The sequence below is a fragment of the Nelumbo nucifera genome, chromosome 5 (genome assembly GCF_055504915.1).
Source record: "Nelumbo nucifera cultivar China Antique chromosome 5, China Antique-T2T, whole genome shotgun sequence".
NCBI classification, from domain to species: domain Eukaryota; kingdom Viridiplantae; phylum Streptophyta; class Magnoliopsida; order Proteales; family Nelumbonaceae; genus Nelumbo; species Nelumbo nucifera.
In genome coordinates, this window is record NC_142653.1 from 7823247 (window position 1) to 7844554 (window position 21308).

Consider the following 21308-nt stretch of genomic DNA (forward strand, 5'->3'; position numbering starts at 1 on the left):
GTTGTTTGGTGTCAGCAATCAATTGAAGTTGTTTTGGTTTGATGACATTGATTAAAGTGTCATTCAACAAATCCATTTGTGGTGGACCATATGAATTGATCATGACCATCCTTCATTTGGAGGATAATTTCATTCAATTACTTATAGTCTAGAATATTGCACCTGGCTATAAGGGTTAATTTTCTAACTCGGTCCTGTAAATCTTTCATTATTTTCACTTGTACAGAAAAAAAAAAGAAGTGCTATTACTTACTTTAATCCCACTAAAATGATTTCCAAGTTACCACATTTTTGTGAGAATTGAGATATTTGCCTACAAATCTTCTATTTGAATAGACTTTTCTAATTTAATAACTTGTTCTCATTTTATTATATAAAAATAGACCTGAACATCATAGACGGCTATCTATTGAAAGAGATTCACCTCAAGTTATCAAATGTTAGGCAGACCGCAGACGCATGGAGAAGATTCAAATCCAATGGCTTTTACGATGACACAAAAGCTTGCAGTGCGTCACGCAATACGCACTTAAACGTAATTTCCACCTCTGGAAGAACGAGAAATTCAACGACAACGAGGCCGCAGAAAGCCTGCCTTCGTTTTTTTCACCAAAGAGACAATGGTCACCGGTCACCCTTCCTCGGAGTCCGCTGAGAAACCAGGACGCACCAATAAAGCACTAGTGCGGCAGTGCTGTAAGCCTCAGATCTTCCGAGGGAACCCTGAGAACACCAAACACGTTAATACTGTGAAACAGGTAACTCGTTCTAACGTCGAAAACTTCGAGCAGATGTACATGTAAACTCTGATGACCGGAGAAAAACTACTTCAGACGTCCACAGATCTTTTAAGTTGCACGAAGACCCAACTCAATAACCTTTCAACTCATATTTAATTCAAACTTCGTAGTCCAAACAAATCCATAGGCTCTAACCTTTATTTATTTATTTATTTTGGTTCTTTTGCTGTCTATTGTTTTTGATGTGTGAGAAATAATATGTTGGTAGAGGATACAACGGGTAAATAAATCCAAAATCGAAAATTTTGCATTGATTTCTCTTATATTCTGGTTCTTGATCATTGGATTAAGTTTCCTTTTGATGGGTGAAGAACAATTGGTTAGTAATGCCAAGACCAACTCAAAATTGACCCTTTTACCTTTAATCGCTCTTATCTTCTATGAAGTCTCTGGAGGTCCTTTTGGGATAGAAGACTCAGTCAGGGCCGGAGGGGGTCCCCTTCTATCTTTGCTTGGTTTCTTAGTATTTCCCCTAATCTGGAGCATCCCGGAAGCTCTGATTACAGCTGAGCTCGCAACTAGCTTCCCTGAGAACGGCGGATATGTTCTTTGGATATCTGCGGCTTTTGGACCCTTCTGGGGATTTCAAGAAGGTTTTTGGAAGTGGTTCAGTGGGGTTATGGACAATGCACTTTACCCGGTTCTGTTTCTCGATTACCTGAAACATTCGTTTCCAATATTCAATCACTTGGCTGCCCGAGTTCCAGCTCTATTGGGAATTACGGTTTCTCTGACATATTTGAATTATAGAGGTCTAAACATTGTTGGGTTCTCGGCTGTTGCTCTTGCCATCTTCTCGCTTAGCCCCTTTCTAGTAATGGGTTTTCTTGCAATTCCACGGATAAAGCCTAAGAAATGGTTGGTTATTGATTTTGGCAATGTGGATTGGAGGGGATACTTCAATAGCATGTTCTGGAATTTGAATTACTGGGATAAGGCAAGTACCTTGGCTGGAGAGGTTGAAAACCCAAGCTGCACGTTTCCTAAGGCACTGTTTGGAGCTGTGATTTTGGTGGTTTCTTCATACTTGATTCCACTCCTTGCGGGAACAGGAGTTTTGGATTCTGCACCAAGTGAGTGGAGTGATGGCTACTTTGCAGAGGTTGGGATGTTGATAGGAGGGTTCTGGCTCAAGTGGTGGATTCAAGCAGCTGCCGCCATGTCTAATTTGGGGTTATTTGAGGCTGAGATGAGTGGTGATGCCTTCCAGCTTCTTGGGATGAGCGAAATGGGGATGCTTCCCGCTATATTCTCTTCAAGGTCAGATTTTGCCTGATTTTATTTCCTGACTAATCTAATATCATGGACAGAAATGTAAACCGTCTTTTTTTATTAATCTTTTTTGGAACTTTTTTTTGCTAACACTTTTAAAACTATAATTAAGCAGAAAATTCTGACTTTTACTTTTGTTTTAGTTTGCAAATGAAAAAATATATCACACTGAATGAATGCATGACACTTTATATAAATGAATCTTTCAGATCAAAACATGGGACCCCCACCATCAGCATTTTGTGTTCTGCAACTGGGGTTGTACTATTGTCATGGATGAGCTTTCAGGAGATATTGGAATTTCTTAATTTCCTCTATTCTATAGGAATGCTTCTTGAGTTTGCAGCTTTTATAAGATTGAGAGTAAAAAAGCCTGATCTTCAAAGACCTTACAGAGTTCCTTTACAAACATTTGGGGTGACAATGCTTTGCCTACCTCCTGCATTTTTGCTCGTTCTTGTTATGTGTCTGGCTACAGCCAAAACTTTGATAATAAGTAGCAGTGTTATTATAGTGGGTGTGGTTCTGTACCCTATCATAGTCCATGTAAAAAAGCAGAACTGGGCCAATTTTGGTACTGCACCAGCGGTGCCATCTGATGATGGCCTGGAAACCCTTCCAATTGTGTCTCATCAACATCCAGAGGTTTTGGATGAGGCTTCCATAAGCCTTCTTTCAGAGTTGTCTTCCATCAGCAGAGACAAACAATCAGGTGAGGTCACAGCAGAGGGGGTCCTAAAATTGGAATAGAAGAATGTTTATATTTTTGTGTGGTCAGTGTTTCTCGTCGACGATGTTGGAGGGATCTCGAAACTTGCGTGGAATACTCTTGTACCAATGTAACTCATGCATGATGGTTGTTCTTATCAGAATAATGATTCTACATTTATGCCTGAGATTTATAAGGAAATAATAGTTTCTGTTTATGTAATTTATTATCTTCCTTATGGGTTAGTGCTTTAACACCTTAAAAGACTTATTTTATTTTATCTTATTTAAACCAGAAACTCATCATTCAAGGCAATATTAGAAAGTTGCTACATAATAATTGGTAATGGTAGTACTGGTGGTGGCAGTTGGTGCTGCTGGCCAGACCTAAGGTGGTTTTAGCATCATAAACTATAGAGTATATACCTTAACAAGGATACCTTAATGGTTTACTTGCTTCTTGTTTTAGGAGTTCAAAACATGGTAAGTTGGTGGCATATCTTCTAGTGAAGATCATTTAGAAACATACATACAGTCACATGTAGCTAGATGTATACATAACTATATATATGCATTCATATGATCATTTCGACATTTCCTAATTGGATCAGGTATAGGAGCTTTGTAGATGAATCCACCTATTTCTTCCACATGGAGGAATCTTGTGACTGCTTTGAGCATCATCATACATGGAACCCCTTGATCAACTGCGTACCTGTTCACTGCCCCATCTATGTCAGCCATATACTCCACCTTGTGTTTGAGGTTCACCTCAACAATAATAGCTACCTAATTATTCAGAATTTCCTTAAACAAAAAAGAAGGTTTTGTTTTTTGCACACATGACAAGGTCTTCTCAGTTAAATTTATCCAGTATGATAAGGGTGGATTGAGGAACATTGGAGATTCTTTTGAGCCCTAAAATAAACTGCAGAGATGAAAGATTCCTGGGTTGTTTAGACTCTCTGACTAAGGGATCTTTATTAATATGAATCTATCTTTAGATGCCTCCATGAAGGAGCATTCCTTGGTTAAAGAAACTTCAGCAGCAAGTGGTTACCGCACATCATCTGGTTTTCCCTGATTGCTGAATATGCACATGATTACATCCAAATTCAGAAGGATACCTTCCAACCAGTTCTTTTTATTTCTATTTATTTACTTTTTTATGTTTGTGGTTTACATATGTCATCAGTCAGTGGGTAGGTCATCATCACCATCCTCCATGCCTTATCCCAACTACATGGCGTTGGCTACATGAATGAAAATCACGATCATCTTCCATACCTTCATTCAGTAGGTAGGTGCTTTCTCTAATATTAGCATTCAGTATTTTATGCTAAGAGCCCACCTTCATTACTAATGAAAAAGAACATCTTGGACTTGATTATGTTCAAATTGAATAACCACATCTATTTCAGAATCCAGATCCACATATTTTTAGCCATATTGCAAATCCAAAATGATTTTCAAAGGCAGCACTTTTTGTCTCTTTAGCTAAGTCAGGAAATTCTAGGCATCATATTTCTTGGCCTATTTTGAATGTCTCATATGAGAAAACCCTAGCCTTGAAGAAATTTCCATATGAACATTTTGGATGATTAAAGCTGAAAAACTTTTGCATCTTTTAAAGGTTGAGAACTTACATGTGAAAAATCTATTCTTCAAAAAAAGTTCTTCCATGGTGGTTCCCAACATAGTCAATATCTTCAATCTATCTGGAGCTAACACCAAAGAAGATGGGCAAAAAACTGCTCATGTTTCTCGGTTTCATCAGGTCATTGCTAAATTTCTAAATAGTTGGAGCAAGGTTTAGATGGTGATGATGGTTATTGCTAAATTTCAGAATATTCATGGCCTTCCAGAGGTTTAAGACTTCAACATTAAATGAAACTCCAAGATTTAGACTCTTAAAACTAATTTGAGAATTTTCTTAGGTTTAAACATATGGGTAGCTGATAGGATTCCGCTTCAGCAGAGCACTGAGCAGGGATACCCGAGGCCCAGGTTCATCCATCTCTTGCTTCAGGTCCAGAATCAGCAGAGCACAAGGTTGTACCCCATGCAACACCTCCCATCAAGTTTGTCTACACCAGGAAGCCATGCCAGAATAACTAATTCGACCTCCCCATGTGCGTGGTGGCTGGCATGAATTGACTGTTATGATCAGGCTATAGTGGCTGAAATCCTCAGAGCACAATAAGAAAAATCATTCGAAACTTCTCTTCCATCTCCGTTAATTTCTTCTCTTCTCTTTCCATTTCAGGAGGAAGAGCTCCCTCGAAGAAGCTATTTTTGTCTTGGGTCTTATCAGTAGCCAAATAAAGTACTCTTAAAATACTTTACAGCTAAGTAGGGCTAAAATTTAAACACATTAGGATAGGTTTTGAAACAACTAGATCTCCCACTTGAGTTACAAAAATCCTTGCAACCACATAAATTCAAGGGAAACAGAGCTCTTGACTGAGTAGGAAAAAAAATCTTAAGGAGAAATTCAGATTGGTTAATTCCAGATAGACCCATAGAAATTTCTTATTTTTGCATCAAGATGTTACTGTGGATTCCAGAGATGCTTTATGGGACCCACAAAAACTCCCTCCCTCTTTCTCTATCATCAGTGTGCATATGTATGCCCTTGCAATGCCAACTTTTTCTTTTTTCTGTTTAGTTTTACTGTAAACTGGGTGACTTAATAAAAGTTTCTATATTTCTGACAAAAAATTCTATAAATTTGTAATATAAGGTTCATAATTTGTTTTTCCATAGTTGAGGAATGATGAGCTCTCAAGCTTTTGCGTTGTTTTCTTAAGTATCAGTGTTTATGACATATTGATTAAAATATCACTATTATTTTCACAGCATTTCATAATTCTGAAAACTCCTTGAATAGTTTTTTCAGGACCCTCTTAATCTGTTATATTAAATTTAAAACAGATTCTTTGAATATGTAAATTGAAAAACTTACATCAAGTTATCATAGTATATTGTATGATGCATATCAAATTTTGAACCCACTCATACACCAAATATGGGGACTTGGGGGGGGGGGGGTCTATGTATAATCATCAGAACAGGGAAATTTAGAGTTTAATCCACCTCATAGACTTTTATTAATTATTTGGGTTTTATTTACCAACACCTCCACCTCCATCTATGGTTCAGTACCCCCCTTGAATTTTGATTCATTCCCCCACTTGTCACTGTTCCAATTGTACACATTGTACTGAAGTTTATGGGGGTGGACTGAACAATAAAAACCCATATATAACAAATCTTGATGTGACATGTTCACTGTTATAATGTCAAATAAAATAAAAAAAAAAGAGTAGGGTTACACTAGCATTTGCCAAAAGGGTATTGATTGATAAAAACTCTAGATACATTAATATTTCTTTTCTTTTTTCTTTTTAAATTTTGAAAAAGCCCGAAGGCCAATTCATTTAACTTCATCGATCTTAGTTGCCTCAGATTCCAAAGTTTGAATAAGAAACTGAGGGGGGCATGACCCGGTAGGGGTGCTCACGGTTCGGTCATATTTTTGAAACCGAACTGGTCTTTTGCTTTTTTGTAATATTCTGTAATGAAACCAAACCAAATCAATCAGTTTATCAGTTGATCAGGGTTCGGTTCTTTGGTTTTTTGGTTTTTTATATTTATAATATATATTATTTATCAAAAAATATATATTATGAATAGATTTATATATTTAATAATATAATATAATGCATATACATAATAATATATATTGACCAATTCCGTTAACTAGCAGTTTTTCTTATAGGTTAAATGAAATTCTGGATGGCTATTTTATGAGCAGACTGATCAGCCACATTACAGGGCCTAGGTGGGTGTGTGTGTGTGTGGGGGGGGGGGGGGTGAGTAAGTAAGTAAACTCTTGCAGCTGAAGATGAGGTGTACATGCTCCAAGGAGGTAGCAAACAAGAGTTTGGCCAAGGATTCAGCATCGCCTAACACTGTGGCATTGAGAAATGCCTAAAGACAGCAAATTGAATACTCTCCAACAAGGCAGATGCTTCCAAAGAGCAAGTGGCCATGGTCGTTATGAAGTAGAAGTACTATACTTGCACCAGATTTAGATGCTGAAGTGGCTCTCGAAATTTATTTTCACAATTAGCAATTAGGAGGCTTTAACCAATGCTCTCTGGGAGTGCGGAGTTGCAGTCTCCATCTCCACTCCAGGGTATGATAGTATGCATGTTTTCCTGAACGTCGCGCCACATAGTGAGTAGTGACACCGATACATGTTTACTTTTTGCGAAGGATGATAATGTCAGTTGGATCCCATTGTTGATGCCGCAAAACCATGTCGTTTCTTTTGCAAGCCATATGTACCAAAGGAAGATAAAAGGAGCCACAAGAGTTGTTTGGGTTATGAGGGTTACTTGGAACTTACCACATAGCACGTCATAGTACAAATTCAAGGCTCTTTATTGAGCTGATTGGGTAAGAAAGATCGGTTTCATTTGAGCTGATTGAATCTCATATTTTTGGTTTGGGTGCTGTAGGCCCAGATTCTTGATCTTCCCTTTGTTATCCCTACGGACTCTGAGGCTATGAACAAGTATATATGATGCCCTTTTTAATATTGGCTTTTTTATGGGTAAACAAAGTCATCATATAACTTACCTAAGAATTAATATAAAGTATTTCCAAGTAAGTGTTTATCTACGTAAGTACACTTGCCTCCCTAAATGGCTTTTTGTAAAACCAACAGGGCCTTAAAGTTTAAAACCCACATGTGTGAATGTGATTGATGTGGAGTGCAAAGCTGAATTAAAAACTTATTTTGTTGTTTACTGAATTTATAACCCTAAGCCGAAGGCTTAGATTAGAGCCCTTGAGTAGTTGGGCCCTTTCCCTTGGCTAATATATATTTATCTATACTAGTATTAAAAGTGTAAATGAGGGTATAAAACTTTTATTTGACTAAAATACCCTATTTTTCGATAGTCTAACTCTAATTGTAGGGAGAAAAGTGTAATTTGAATAATCATTTTTGTGTTCATTCAAATCCCTCTTATTAAGTCTTACATTTAAGGTATTAACTCTCATTAACATTCAAATTCCTCATTTTTTAATTGATTTGAACCATTACACTTCTCCTCATTCAATTCGTGCTCATTAAGTTTTATATTTAATGTGTTAATTTATATTCTTTTATTGAATCTTATATTAGTTAGTCATATTAAAAAAATAAGTGCAATAAAGAATAATTGTTTTTATTGATGAAGGAATAAAACCAACCAAACAATGAAGTTGTTTTCCTATTTAGTGGTGAATTAACAATTTAACTTTTTAGATCAAATGTATCAACCTTTAGTATCATAATTAAATAATAATAAAAATTAAAAAAAAAGATAAAAATAAACAAAGGTGTAAAAAGTACAAAAAAATCATAAAAAGCATTTGAACATATCTCTAATATCATATATTTATCATATTAAACAAAAACAAGTATAATAAATAAGAATAATTTTATAACATAAAAATATAAAAAATTAAAAATATATCATTTACTATCATCAATTCATTATCATAAAAAATTCACACTGGCAAGTCAATTACACACACTTACCAATAAATAAAAAAAGAAGTGATTTATTCCAACCCAACAGGAGACCGGAGGCATAGAACATGCACTTGCCGTTTGACCCAAACCTAGGAAGGTTCGGAAAGTCTAATCCAACAAAGAGTCCTCAAGTCTCGACTCGTCTCTCTTCCTCGTCTAACAGCATTCTAAATACAAAATACACTTTTAATAATAAGCGCTAAGCGCTAACACAGACAGTGATCGAAACAAAAGCTGAAACACCGGAAAATAGTGAAGGTGTGCAAATTCAACCAAAACCAGCCTCTTCTTTGGAACCAGGTCTGTCCTACTTTTCTTCTTACTCCATTCTATCTTTTTTTAAGCCATCAATTTACTTTGTCGCCTTACTATTGTTCTTCATATCCCAATAGGGTTTCAGTTTCCTCTCGAATCAAAATTAATCTTCAGAAACTGCAGGTCTTTTTGTTTTCCTTTTAATTTTTCCATCGTCATTGTGCACGCTTTGTTTGTGATATCCACGTAGGGAAGAGAAACTTCATATAGTTGATTTCTGTTTCAACTTCTGTTCTTTAGTTATAAGAACTTGAGATTCTGTTAGTTCAATGAACTTGATGCACTACGTTTTGAGTTCAATTACTATTGGCTTTTGCTTGTTTCTTCCAAAACTCATAAACTCAACTGAAATTTTGAAGAACAGTTTACTGCCTTCGCTGCAATTGCCGTAACATCCCGATGGACATGGATTCCAGCGACTAGGGTTTCGCGTTTCAAACCGAAAAGCGCAATCTTTGTTTATCTGGATTCTTTCTGCGACTTTTCTGTGTTTCTTCGGAATTCCGTTTTGATGATTGTGAGGAACTCGGAGATCGAGATGCCACCATGTCGGCATTCCCCCCGAATTGACACTCTAGAGCTCAAAGCTCAGATCGTCAGGAAGTTGGGACATCAGAAGGCAGTGAAATACTTTAGTTACCTCAGCAGATTATTAAGCCTCAAGCTTTGCAAGTCCGAGTTCGATAAACTCTGCATTAGTACCATTGGGAGGAAGAATCTCTCTCTTCACAACCGGCTTATTGGATCCATTCTCAAGAATGCCTCTGTTGCTAAGACTCCCCCATTGAGAGGGAGCAGGGTAGAAACTCTCCTTAATGTTAAAAATGGGTATAAGTATCAAGGAAGTAATCTTCAGATGCTCTCTGGAGAAGTCTTTCCTCCATCCCCTCGCAAGGGAAGGTCTTCAAGTCTTCGAGTGCTCAAGTCTAGGGATGGCCTGAGTTCCCTTGGGCCCCATGGGAAGATCCAGAGCATGGTCTGCGATGAACCAGCTCCTGCTGCTCAAGAGCAGCAAAGTGCTACAGAGCTGTTTTCTCTAGGTAGCAGACCCCCTGCAGAAGTTGTTTCTGTTGAAGAGGGAGAAGAGGTTGAACAGGTGGCTGCCAGCCCAAGCATTCAAAGTAGAAGCCCTGTCAGAGCTCCTCTTGGTATCCCTATAAATATGGCCGGATCACGTAAATTTCTTTGCAATGGACCCTTATCTGCTATTCCCCTAGAGACCTGTCATAACAGCTGTGAGCTACCAGATACCAGGTCTTTAAGGAAACGATTGGAACAGAAGTTGGAGATGGAGGGACTTCGCATCTCAGTGGATTGTGTTAATCTGTTGAACAATGGGTTGGATGTGTTTCTGAAGAGGTTGATTAAACCCTGCATGGAATTAGCTGGATCAAGGGGTGGGCATGAACACCTAAAGCAAGTTGGGTTGGTCAAACCTGCTTTGAATGGGATATTATCTGAGAGATGCATGCAAAGATCTAGCCACTCACTTCCTGCATCCTTGTTGGATTTTCGGGTGGCAATGGAATTAAATCCTCAAATACTTGGAGAAGATTGGCCCATTCAACTTGAGAAGATTTGCTTGCGTGCATCAGAGGAATGAAGAAGAGAAGTCTGATTCATATTGAATGAGTTGGAGTTTTTTTTGATTGGTATTGAATGAGATTAAGTTCATCAAGCAGTGCTGATATAGAGTTGTTAGATTGAGATTCACTTCTGACATGCATCTTGACAGTCATCTCTCATGCAATTTTTACTGGTCACACCTGGAAATAAGTTGTCAATGCTATGAATAATTGAAGGATTGGATAGGAGTAAGTATAAGCACCGGCATTTCCTGGGATTCTGGGACATGTTAATACAGAAAAATGTAAACTTACAAATACTAGAAGAATCTCAGAACTTTTTGACCCTTTTCAGCTGATATCCTTTATTTGATCATTGTATTAACTTGCACTTGTAAATAAAACTTTATCTGTCTTCAAAGAGACTGCAATTAGTATATAGAGTTTTTTTCTACAATCTAAACTTTAAAGCACTGATTGCACGATTCTATCACATTACATTTTTCTGCTTCTTTTCTTATTTATTCCCTATTAGCTAATTTTAAATTTGAACATACTATGTTTCCAGTGAACATAAATTCAAAAAGAATTTCAGCATGAAACCATTTGTCTAAAATGGGATAATAAAACAGAGACAAAATCTAAACAATTTTTTGGCTTGAGATTTCCACTCTTTTCAGTATTACTTGAACTGATTGCTGTTTGGACTCAGAATTTTCTTGAAACATCTTAATAACTAAGGAGTCATATCTTTCTTTTTTTGTAGTACCATTAAGTTCTATAATTTCTCTATTGCACTTGTGTGTCCGACTAACTTCTAATTTGCAGCAAAGCATGTTTACAATAAGCTATAATGACACTTTTTTTGCTTAATGATTTTTGGTCCATGCACGAGGCATCCATTGGCTAATAGTTCCTTCTCTGGTTGAAAGTTGAAAAGAAAAAAATCTCAGTGCTTGAAGGTACCACCGTACCACAGGCCTAATAGCAGAGTACATGCCTTGTAACCCATTCTTCTCCCCTTACTCTTTTTGTTTGCTTCTTTTTTTCTTTTTTATCTTTTCATTATAGCTACTTAAACACGGAAGTTGCCATCAGTTCAAGGTTGCTGTTGCTTTTGCTTAATTGTAGTTCATTCTATTGGCGAGAAATGACCATTTCTAAGGACAATTGAAGGTTATGTAGTAGCCACTAGGAGTTCGAAGTCCATCATATGCTCTAATCTCATAGACCTTCTTGATTTCATGTTTTTATGTTATGTGTATTAATCACTATGGCTTTGTTACAGGTTAGGATTGTCAATAGAAAACTTGTTAACGGATTGGGAAAAAAACATATCCTGATAGGATTATTATTATCATGGCATTGCAATAATTTTTGTATATTTGATGCTTCCAGTCCGCATTTTTGATGGGTGTTCCTGTCTCCTTTATGTATTATCTCTACATGTACTGCTTGTCAACAGTTTGCTTAACTACAAGTCAATCGCAGAGACATCTCCTTTCAGACTTCCTGGAGTTGGTAACCTCTTTATTTTTCCCTTCTTGCAGGAGTATAGGGTAGTTTGATTATCAGGCAGGAGACTCTGAATTGACCTAATCTGGATGATTTCCGACCTTGTAAATAAATATTTGCCCGGGTAGACCCTCTCTCTTTTCGTGAAGTTTTAGTATGGTAGTTAATCCACCTCTCAACGTGCACAAAAAGTAGGGTGAAAAAAAAGAAGAAAAGAAAAAGAGGTTTTTATTGTTCAGTCCCCCTCAGAAATCTCCACAGTTGGGAACAGTGTCGGGGGGGGGGGGTGTTAAGTGGGGGTATGGGACAATACATTTGGGGAACCAAGTCAACGGAAATCAACTGGACTTGTTCCAGCTCCGGTTGGCTGTTGGCCCAATAAGAAGTAAGAACAATAAAGTTTGTGATTGTTTGGATTTAAGGCTGTGTTTGGAAATGATGCAAATAAGTGTGAATAAAAATATGTAGAGTGAAACGGTTCATATAAATTGCAAAGTTAGTTTAGTTTTGTACCAACAAATTTAGCATTTTATCAAATAGACTTTTAGCTGTAATGGATGCAAACTCGACTTCTAATAAAGCATAGGCATTTTTTTATATCAAAAGCCCACTTGAATGCAAATTTATTTATTTTTATTGATGTACTTTTACATCTTATTATTAATGTAAATATGCATTGGAAAATGTGTTTTTTGTCATTTGTCAATGCATAAATGATAAATGTAATGTTGCCAAATACAGGCAAAAGTGAATTAGTTTACACTCCATTTGCATCGTTTCCAAACGCAGCCTATAGGGGCAAAAATTCATGATTATTTTTTGGGAGAATGACTATTCACAGCCCAGGGTCAGAATTTATGGGCTCAGTATATTTGGGGTAGGTGCCAGCTCGGAATTGATGCCAATTCACCGGTGGATATAGGTGCATAGAATATGAGTTTTTGACATTTTGAATGTTTATAGATTTACAGTGGAATTCAGAAATCTGCATTAGGCTTGTCCGTACTTTTCCATTTCTTTTCTCCTTACATCCAAACCTCTCTCTATGTATTATTACATGGGACTTGGTGAAATGGCGAGGACATGGCAGATAGCAGGGTGCATGGAGAGTTTTAACATGTTGATTGGTTAACGATTAATACTTAATTGTGGATACCTTGACAATTAGCAACGGGATCCTGAAACTCCTGATCTTCTAAAATTTCAGATGGCACTTGTGTCACGCTAAGCTATCTTGGCCTATCTCTCTGCATGTAAAGTAAGTCATGACTCATGTCGAACTTCCCTGCCTCGTATGGAGTCATCCCACCACATGAAATACTGTATTCCTTTGCACTTAAACCTGTAGGCTTCCACAGTTGAATATGATTAATCCTGCATTTGACATTTCTTATTTTAAGGACTTGTCTCCTTTTTCATAAGGGCATTTTAACTATAAAATGGAAAAAGTCCTTAAAATAAAGAATGCCAAATGCAGCCTAAGGATATTTTCAGTGGCAGGACAATTTGATGGATGTTAGAGTTGGGGCACATGGCTTGCAGGTTGCAAGTCTGGACTATGGAGAACTGCATTGATGATAGCAATTAGCAAAGGAAACGAGCACGTTGCTTTACAATGTTTTCAAAACCAGACCAGACTGGATGATCCGATTGGAAAAACCAGAAACTGGTCATCTGGCTGGTACCATTTTACCCAGAAATCGTGTTTTGTCCTAAAACCACTGATTTGGTCAGTGAACCACTGACCTGGGCGGTTGAACCATTTGAATTATGGACAACAGTTTTTGACAATTTTTTAATTTTTATTAAAATGGGTCATTTGTTTGATTTGAATGATAGAACCATTTGACCCGAGAACCGAACCCTTGAATGATTAATTATCCAATTCAATTTTAAAAACCTTGTTGCTTTAGGATCTGTTTGCGCTGTTCTGACTTCTGAGTCTTCCGACTTCCAAAATCCCTTATGATTGCAATTAATAAATACTATAATATAACTCGTTTAACCTTGATCCAAAATGTTTGTGGTCGGCCACAGAAGGCTTCGGACACAAGAAATAGAATGATGATCTTTACTCATTATTATTATTTGATCAAGACTCATGTTTTCTATCAAATTATAAAAAAAACTTTGATTATTATTGTATGTATAGTTATAGGGTTAATACTTCATTGTTTCATTAAACTATTTAAAATATACAGTTGTGGTTTCTAAAACCACTTTGTGACACAAATAGGTTCTCCGGTGGTAAAACTTTTAGGGTTGTTTACAATTTACACGTGTTATCTCAGGCATCATGTATTTTATTTTAATTCTAATTTTACTCCTTTGTGACTATGCCACTGCAAAAGTGTAACCACCCCTTCCCCCTGTTTCTCACATGTCACCACCGATTCCCTCCAGTCATCAATACCATATTTCTCAGTTAGTTTTGGGGGTTGTTTTTTTTTTCTGGATTTTGAGAGAGGGGAAAGTTGGCCAAAGGATTTTGATTTTCATTCACCAAAAATCTCATGTTTTTTTTTTTAGATTTATGTGGGGATCAGGGAAATTTTATTTTCCTATGTATCACTTACCCAGGATACTCATCTCCTAGGTGGGTAAATAACTTTCCCACCTTGGAAGAAAGTTGCCAACACTTGAAAGGGACAAAAATGCCCCTTGTAATCAAGGTTCAAAGTATCGACACGTATCGGCCCGTCTTGTTCCGGGACCCCACTATAGGGGCGTATCAGGGGTCTGACTAGTTTAGGGGATAGAAGAGACCTAAACCGCCCCCCTTGAACCAGTTTCAAAAAAAAAAAAAAACTAAAATATAGTATCGATTTTCCTGATACGCCCATACTGGCATATCAGGCGTATCGATAATTTTGAACCTTGCTTGTAATCATGAATTTTTATGGACAAAATGGTTAATGCCTTATTTTCATGAAAAATAAAAGAACATGGGTAAATGCACCTACCCGGGTAAATCTTTACTAGGAAACAATTACTTGGGAAAGTGCATTCACCTAGGTAAGTAACTTACCAAAATGTGAATAGGGCCTGGGTTTCGGATGTTTCCCTAGTGTGTTCTTCTCTTAGGCTCAGTTTGGAAGGAGTACAAATATAAATATGTACAATATAGATACATGCAAAATAATATAAAACTAGAAGGGAAGCCCCTGCGGAAAAATGACATTGGTATAGTGACAAATAAATTAGATTGTTTTTGAGAGTTTAGGGTATTCGAGTGTTGCAATTGAAAGTTTAGGGTACCTATCTGTCACTACCCCAAAGTACATGATATCTATCTGAAATTTACTCTAATAAATTAGATTATTATTTTTGTTAAATAAAATAACTATAACTATATTATTTAAGAATAATAAATAACTATTGACCCAATTATATTATCAAAATATAATTGAAAACAATAGTTGTTGGGTCTAGGTAGGACTAATTTCGAATCGATTATTTAATCAGGATAAAATTATAGACCCAATTATATTTAAAACAGTAGTTGTTTATTCAAATAATAACTTAAATTTTAAATTTTGATAATATAATTTTAATAAAAATAATAGAAAAATACTAAATTATTTGTATGTTAATAAGTCAAAGGTGTATTCATGTGTATCCAAAATTTTCTTTCTATCTATACATATCCAAAGTTGCACCCGATTTTATATCACATAAGTAAAATGTGATGCCATGTAGATAGATAGATAGATAGGTAGATAGGTAGATAGGTAGATAGATAGACAGATAAATAGATAGATGGGTTTATATTTGGGCATAAGGAGTGGGCACCTGCCTTAGGTGTAATTGGATTTGCCTTCAGACCAAACACAACCTTAGAGAATTGATTCAAGGTTTTGCCTTGAAACCCAACCAAATCAACCCATACTCACCCCTAGATCCAACCGTTAAACCATCCGGTCTGGTCCGTGACAATATTTATGGAGGGTTTCTCCAAGGTCAAATTACATTCATCCCAAAATCATTTTTAAAGAAAAAAATGTTTCATCCAAATTATGTTTTCTCTCTACCCGCTGTTGTGTAGCCCCATGAAGCAAAAAAATATATATATATATTTTCTCTGTTTGATCAGAAAATTAACAAAGTAGGAAAAGAAAAGCCCCCATTTTAAGAGCACGACGGTAGTCTCCCTAGGAGAAGGGAGGACTTCTTCAATAACCAAAGTTTTTCCGTGGGAGTGTGTACACGTCATATACAATACTATGTCCTCTTCTAACATGAGCCACCTGTATTTATAAACCCCCTAACCTATCCATCTTCTCCGGTTAACTTAACCAAAGTAGGCGTTCACTCTTTTCCACTCCACCACTCCAACTCATTGCACTCCAATCTGCATTCAACCCATTTCCCCCTTCTTTCTCCCTCCTATATATATATATCCCTCTAGAGTTACACTTCGTAAAATCACATACACCTCTCTCTCTCTAGGCTGTCCTCTTCGATTCAAGCAGTCTCTCTCCTAGCCATCAGCAGAACGACAGAAGAAGCAGCAGCGGGGTCTTTTATACCCAGTTAGTTAATAAACGGTCCCTCCTTTCTCCCCATTTCACCCTTAATTCCTACCTTCAATTTTACTCTACACTGTTGGTTTTCAGCCTCATTGGATCTAACCCTAACTACCCATTTCTGATTCTCACCGGTTCCGACGATTTCGAAAGATGATTTCATGGGGAGATCTCTAAATGGTCTTAGCCGCCATGGTTCCTCTCTACGTGGCTATGATCTTAGCCTATCAGCCTATGGCTCAGTTCGATGGTGGAAGATTTTCTTGCCGGACCAGTGCTCCTGCATCAACTGCTTCGTTGCTATATTCGCTGTTTCGCTTCTCTCCTTCTACTTCATCTCTACCAACAACCCTTACAAGATGAACTTCCATTTCATCGCCGCCGATACATTGTAAAAGATAATTATGATCGTTGTTCTCGGCATCTGGGCTAATTTTACCAGGAACGGAAGCCTTGAATGGTTAATCACAATCTTCTTTCTCTCCACGCTGCCCAACACCTTGGTTATGGGGATCCCTCTCTTGATAGCCATGTATAATCCAGAGGCAAGCAGTCTCATGGTTTAGGTCATCGTGTTGCAGTGTATCATTTGGGATACACTGCTTCTGTTCCTTTTCGACTACCATGGCACGAAGATGCTAATCATGGAGCAGTTCCTTGATACCGTAGGATCTGGTGAAAGTGATCATCTCCGTAGCCATAACCTTCCGTACATCAGTACATGCTTTCCAATTGCATTCAACCGATTTAGGTTGCTTAACTTCAATGGAAGCAAGTATTGATCCTATTAAATTTTATTTATTTATTTATTTTTACTGCCAGAGTTGAAGATAAATCTTTATCGCAACTCTCTAATGCAAGGTTCTAAATATTGAGGGCGTATCAGTCTGTGGCGGTGTTTTTTTATATGTTTTATTTATTTCAAAATCGGTTCAGAGGGGTCGATTTAAGTTCCGGCTACCTTCTGAACCATGGTCTGATCCGATATAACCCCTGTAGGGGTGTATCGAGAACCCTTTGGCACGATACATATCAATTGATACGGGCTGGTACGTATCGATACTTTAAACCTGACTCTAATATTCTTCCATTTTTCTTTTTGTATGCTTTTCTATTTCGATTATGAGGTTGCTTGGGACCGGTGCATTTCACGACCATCCTGTTTCTGCTGATGTGTCATGCATGCCACATCAGCAAATAAACGAAACCAATAAAAATGGCAATTAGTAGTCCTGTTTTTTAAGAAACATTTTTGTAATAATTAGCTTTGGGATTCAGGAAAAGAGGGGTTTTTAAAACACCAAATTTTAGTTTCTTGAATCGCTGAGTGCTCTTAAATCATCCTAGTGATATTGCACATTGAAATTTGAAAAACCTGACCATTTTTTTAAGGGAGAAGTACCAATCAGCCCAGATCAGAATTTACTAGGCCCAAAGTACAGGAGAAATACATCATGACCGTGAATTGATGCCAAATTCATGAACAGGATGTGGTTTATAGGGGAGAGAGGGCTAATTGTAGGGGGGAGGCTGGAATTCAGAATTGTAAAACAGTTGTCATTATAAATACGTTATAATATTAAGTCAAAACATTTTAAATATCCCATCAGCTTATATCTCGTTTTTTTATCTTTCAAAAAACAGATGAAACTAATCACTTGTAAATCGAACCCACTTATAAAACGGAACGGTTGTAAAATACATCAGTCCCAAACATCCTCTACGTTGTCCAATATCACGCTATGTTTCTTTTTTTTTTCTTTTCTTTGGTCACGCACTCACGCTCTTCGCCATCTTTACATTAAAATAGGTGTTATAGTTTAGTAGAATACGGGGATCTTATTTCTTTTAAACTCATGAACTGCCCAAAGTTGGTATCCAAAAGTTGGCTACGAGCAGAGATTCTGCTATCAAAACTCCCATGTTCTAACATATTGTCCATCATGGTTTTTAAAATCGATCCGGAGACCGAATCAGTCAGTAGTTTAGTTATTGAGTTGAATGGTCTGATCGTTTGAATCAAACGATCAACATGCTTTGACAAAATAAATAAATAAATAAATAAAATGAAAACCGGGTAAAATTGTTCAAACAGTTTGAATGATTAACTGCCCGGGTCAGCAGTTTATTGACCAAAATCAATAATTTTTATGAAAATCCGGTTTTGAGGAAAACCGGAACCAATCACCTAACTAATTCTCGGTTTTTCGGTCCGACCGTCTGATCCAGTCCAGTTTTGAAAACCATGTTGTCCATTGCCGGTCGACTGATATATTTTAATTGCAACAGTTAAATGCTTTAACAAATATATTTTAAGTAATTTTGAAAATCACAGGGTATATTTAAGCAATTAACACCTTATATTAATAATAAAAGAGAAAGAGAGAGAGTAGAGGAAGAGTGAGATCATCCCTAGCGTTGTTGGTGATATCTACAAAACAACAAAAGGGATTTCAAATCTACATCTCTCCTCATTCTTTGCACTCGTCAAGTTGTCGAAGGTGGATAACAATTTTCAAGTTCAGGAACGGAACAGGCCGGTGTGGGTCCCCCAAGAATATGGGCCAGTTGGGTTGAGATCAAAATTCAAAAAGAAAAAAGAAATCAAGTTAGATGAGAGGAGAATGGCGGGGCCATCGGAAGACCTTTCGCTTCCAAAAGGGTCTCTTTCGTTTCTTGGTTGGGGTGCGAGCAATCTCACAGTTATTCCTCTTCAGCATCTCCCACATCACCTGCACGTCCTCGTACTCGCATGTTCTCACTTCATGGCGTAGCTTAAATATCCCTGTTTCACATAAAATAGAAAAAAAAAAAACAAAAAATTACTATCACTTTCCATGATCTGTAATTTTCAAAATGTACGTAGCTAATTTCAAAGGGAACCCAATCAACGGCGAGGAGCGAAGGAGTGTGTAGGCTCTTTAACAATGAGGCAGGCAATCCGAGACAATATATGTCGGTCAGATCACGATGAACATGAGGCGGTAATTCATGAATCTGAGGGTCTCCATATCGACCAGTTCCGGCCTCGGGGTGAAAGGAAATTGGAATGTAATGGAACGAAACCTACCGCTTTTACGAATGCCGAGACGCGTAGAGACGTCGAGCCAGAGACTGAGCAGGGGAAGCCTCATCTTGTCCCACAACTTCATGAACTTTAATCCCAATGGCAATAGGAAAGTTGAGGATAGAGATTTCCTTCCTGACCAAAATCAAAATTCAATGATGGACTGAATTATCAGAAGATATATAAAATCCCTAGGAGTATATATATATATAAGAAGAAGGTTGCAGAGAAACTAACTTGGGGGGCTCTTTTCTCAGCCTCTAAGGCTAAGCTCTCTTCTCTCCCTCGCTCTCTTTCTCGTCCTTCGTCCTTAACTGGAATTAATCCTCTGATTACTACCCTTCCACTGACCCGATCCCCTTCTTGAGATCCACCCCGAGTCGATTATTGCTTTATTAGCCGTTGCAGGCTTGTCCGGATCCAATGCTCACGTCGCGTTGACGGGGACGGGATCATCGCAGCGACTCGCTATTTGCGAATGGACGCCTGGACGGGATCATCGTAGTGTATGATAACGTTTCTTTCGCGTTCTCGCTTCTCAGCTCCATTCCAACTTCCAAGTTACTACTTACTACTGCTACTACTACACGAGCCCCACCGCCAACGTGTGATTGTGATTTGTGAAGGACTCGGGATCTCTTGCCACCGCACCAAAACACACTTTTTAACACGGCAATCCAGCCGCAGATCGGGAACATCTACTTTACCGTGTTATAAGCGTGGTAAGAAACACGCTTTTTTTGTTAACAGCAGATGCATGCAGATCCAATGATCCTACTGTTTAACGGACTAACATTCCATTCCAGATTAGTTATAAAAGAAATCCCTATCTCCTCTCATAAAAAAAATTATTTCCACACATTTCCAAATATACTTTGTATTTTATAGTGAGTCATAAATCATTTATTTTTCTACCTTTTATTTTAAAGTTTAAAACAAATACAGTTTAAAGGGGTGTTCTACAATATGAATGTTTTTTTTTTGAAATCGATATATCAGAAAAAAACAAATATATGTTTTTGAATTCTATTTTTATTTTCAAAAAAACATGTGGGGTTTTGTTTTAGAAAATAATAAATGTTTTTAAAACCAAGAAAATATTGGTTTTTAAAATGCAAACAAATCTTTTGGTATAGAAATTATATGATTTGTAGAATATGATGTTAAATAATCAAATGAAAATACATTTTTGAAACTAGATTCAAGAACATAAATTTTATTTCAGATTTGAAAATAAATAATATATACACAATCAAGAACATGTTTCTTATGTTTTATTTATTTTTTTATTTAAAAAACATTTTATTTTCAAACTAGATTGTTTAAATTTGTTTTAAGAATCAGCAACAAGAACAACGATTCACTTTATAGAACACCCCTAAGTGAGTGATGAATGAGTTATTAGGATCCACAACCTGCCTACTAAAAGCCATTATGTTCAACTAATCTGATCTCCAATTCAAACCAACGCCATAGGAGCCTAGAGATGGAAGCACCCAAAGATCTGCAATTCCGAGGTACTTAAAGCCCAGAGAGGAAATGGTCCATTATTCCTAATATCTACAAATGGTGTGAGGTTGTAACGTGAGCACCGAACAGGCCATTTTTAACGAAAATCTTGATCGTATGATATGAACGAATTTGCATGCAACCTAATATCAAAATTAATTTTTTTAAGCCAATATCAAATTTAATTCAACGAGTGGGGGATAAATAATGCTTTGAAACTCAGGGAATCATTTCTTGTGTAATCTGTTTCAAATACTGCAATTCTAATATCAGGTTCAACCATAGAATAGGAGAAATCGCATTAGTGGAAATTAGTGTAAGGGGTATGTAACTTCCGGGTCACGGAGATCATGTTGATTTTTGGTATAGGCCACATTTTAGGAATCCGGATCTACTATTCATACGAAGCTCTTTATATGATTCAACTATACATTGAGAATA

The 21308-nt window shown here is 37.1% G+C and overlaps 2 protein-coding genes and 1 long non-coding RNA gene across 5 annotated transcripts; 2 read left to right on the forward strand and 1 right to left on the reverse strand.

The window, feature by feature from the left end:
* Positions 1-718: 718 nt before the first annotated feature.
* On the forward strand, positions 719-3003 carry PUT5 (Amino acid permease family protein). The gene is made up of 2 exons (XM_010273923.3): positions 719-2060; positions 2282-3003. Exons 1-2 carry the CDS (start codon positions 1102-1104, stop codon positions 2820-2822), a joined length of 1500 nt encoding a protein of 499 aa, XP_010272225.1. The 5' UTR covers positions 719-1101; the 3' UTR covers positions 2823-3003.
* A 2826-nt stretch (positions 3004-5829) lies between these two features.
* LOC104608064 (uncharacterized) lies at positions 5830-10713 on the forward strand. Of its 2 annotated transcripts, none has more exons than XM_010273928.3 (2): positions 5830-8670; positions 9050-10713. In XM_010273928.3, the coding sequence occupies exon 2, from the start codon at positions 9197-9199 to the stop codon at positions 10286-10288; it is 1092 nt and encodes a 363-aa protein (XP_010272230.1). In that variant the 5' UTR covers positions 5830-8670; positions 9050-9196; the 3' UTR covers positions 10289-10713. The 2 variants fall into 2 exon arrangements, with proteins under 2 accessions (XP_010272230.1, XP_088744542.1); XM_088888416.1 differs by lacking the exon at positions 5830-8670 and adding an exon at positions 8787-8808.
* Positions 10714-18632: 7919 nt separating this feature from the next.
* Positions 18633-19745, reverse strand: LOC148791213 (uncharacterized). Of its 2 annotated transcripts, none has more exons than XR_016076633.1 (3): positions 19596-19745; positions 19362-19493; positions 18633-19076 (listed from the first exon to the last, which is right to left on the reverse strand). It is a non-coding gene; the product is annotated as an uncharacterized LOC148791213 (long non-coding RNA). The 2 variants fall into 2 exon arrangements; XR_016076634.1 differs by having other exon boundaries at positions 19362-19521; positions 19596-19743.
* Positions 19746-21308: the final 1563 nt, after the last annotated feature.

What these genes read in the sequence shown, in the direction of transcription:
- PUT5 (XM_010273923.3), top strand. Translation starts at nt 1,102, where the DNA reads ATGGGTGAAGAACAATTGGTTAGTAATGCCAAGACCAACTCAAAATTG. An exon ending in CCCGCTATATTCTCTTCAAG is followed by an intron (nt 2,061 to 2,281) that starts GTCAGATTTTGC and finishes TGAATCTTTCAG; the next exon opens with ATCAAAACATGGGACCCCCA.
- LOC104608064 (XM_010273928.3), top strand. Translation starts at nt 9,197, where the DNA reads ATGATTGTGAGGAACTCGGAGATCGAGATGCCACCATGTCGGCATTCC.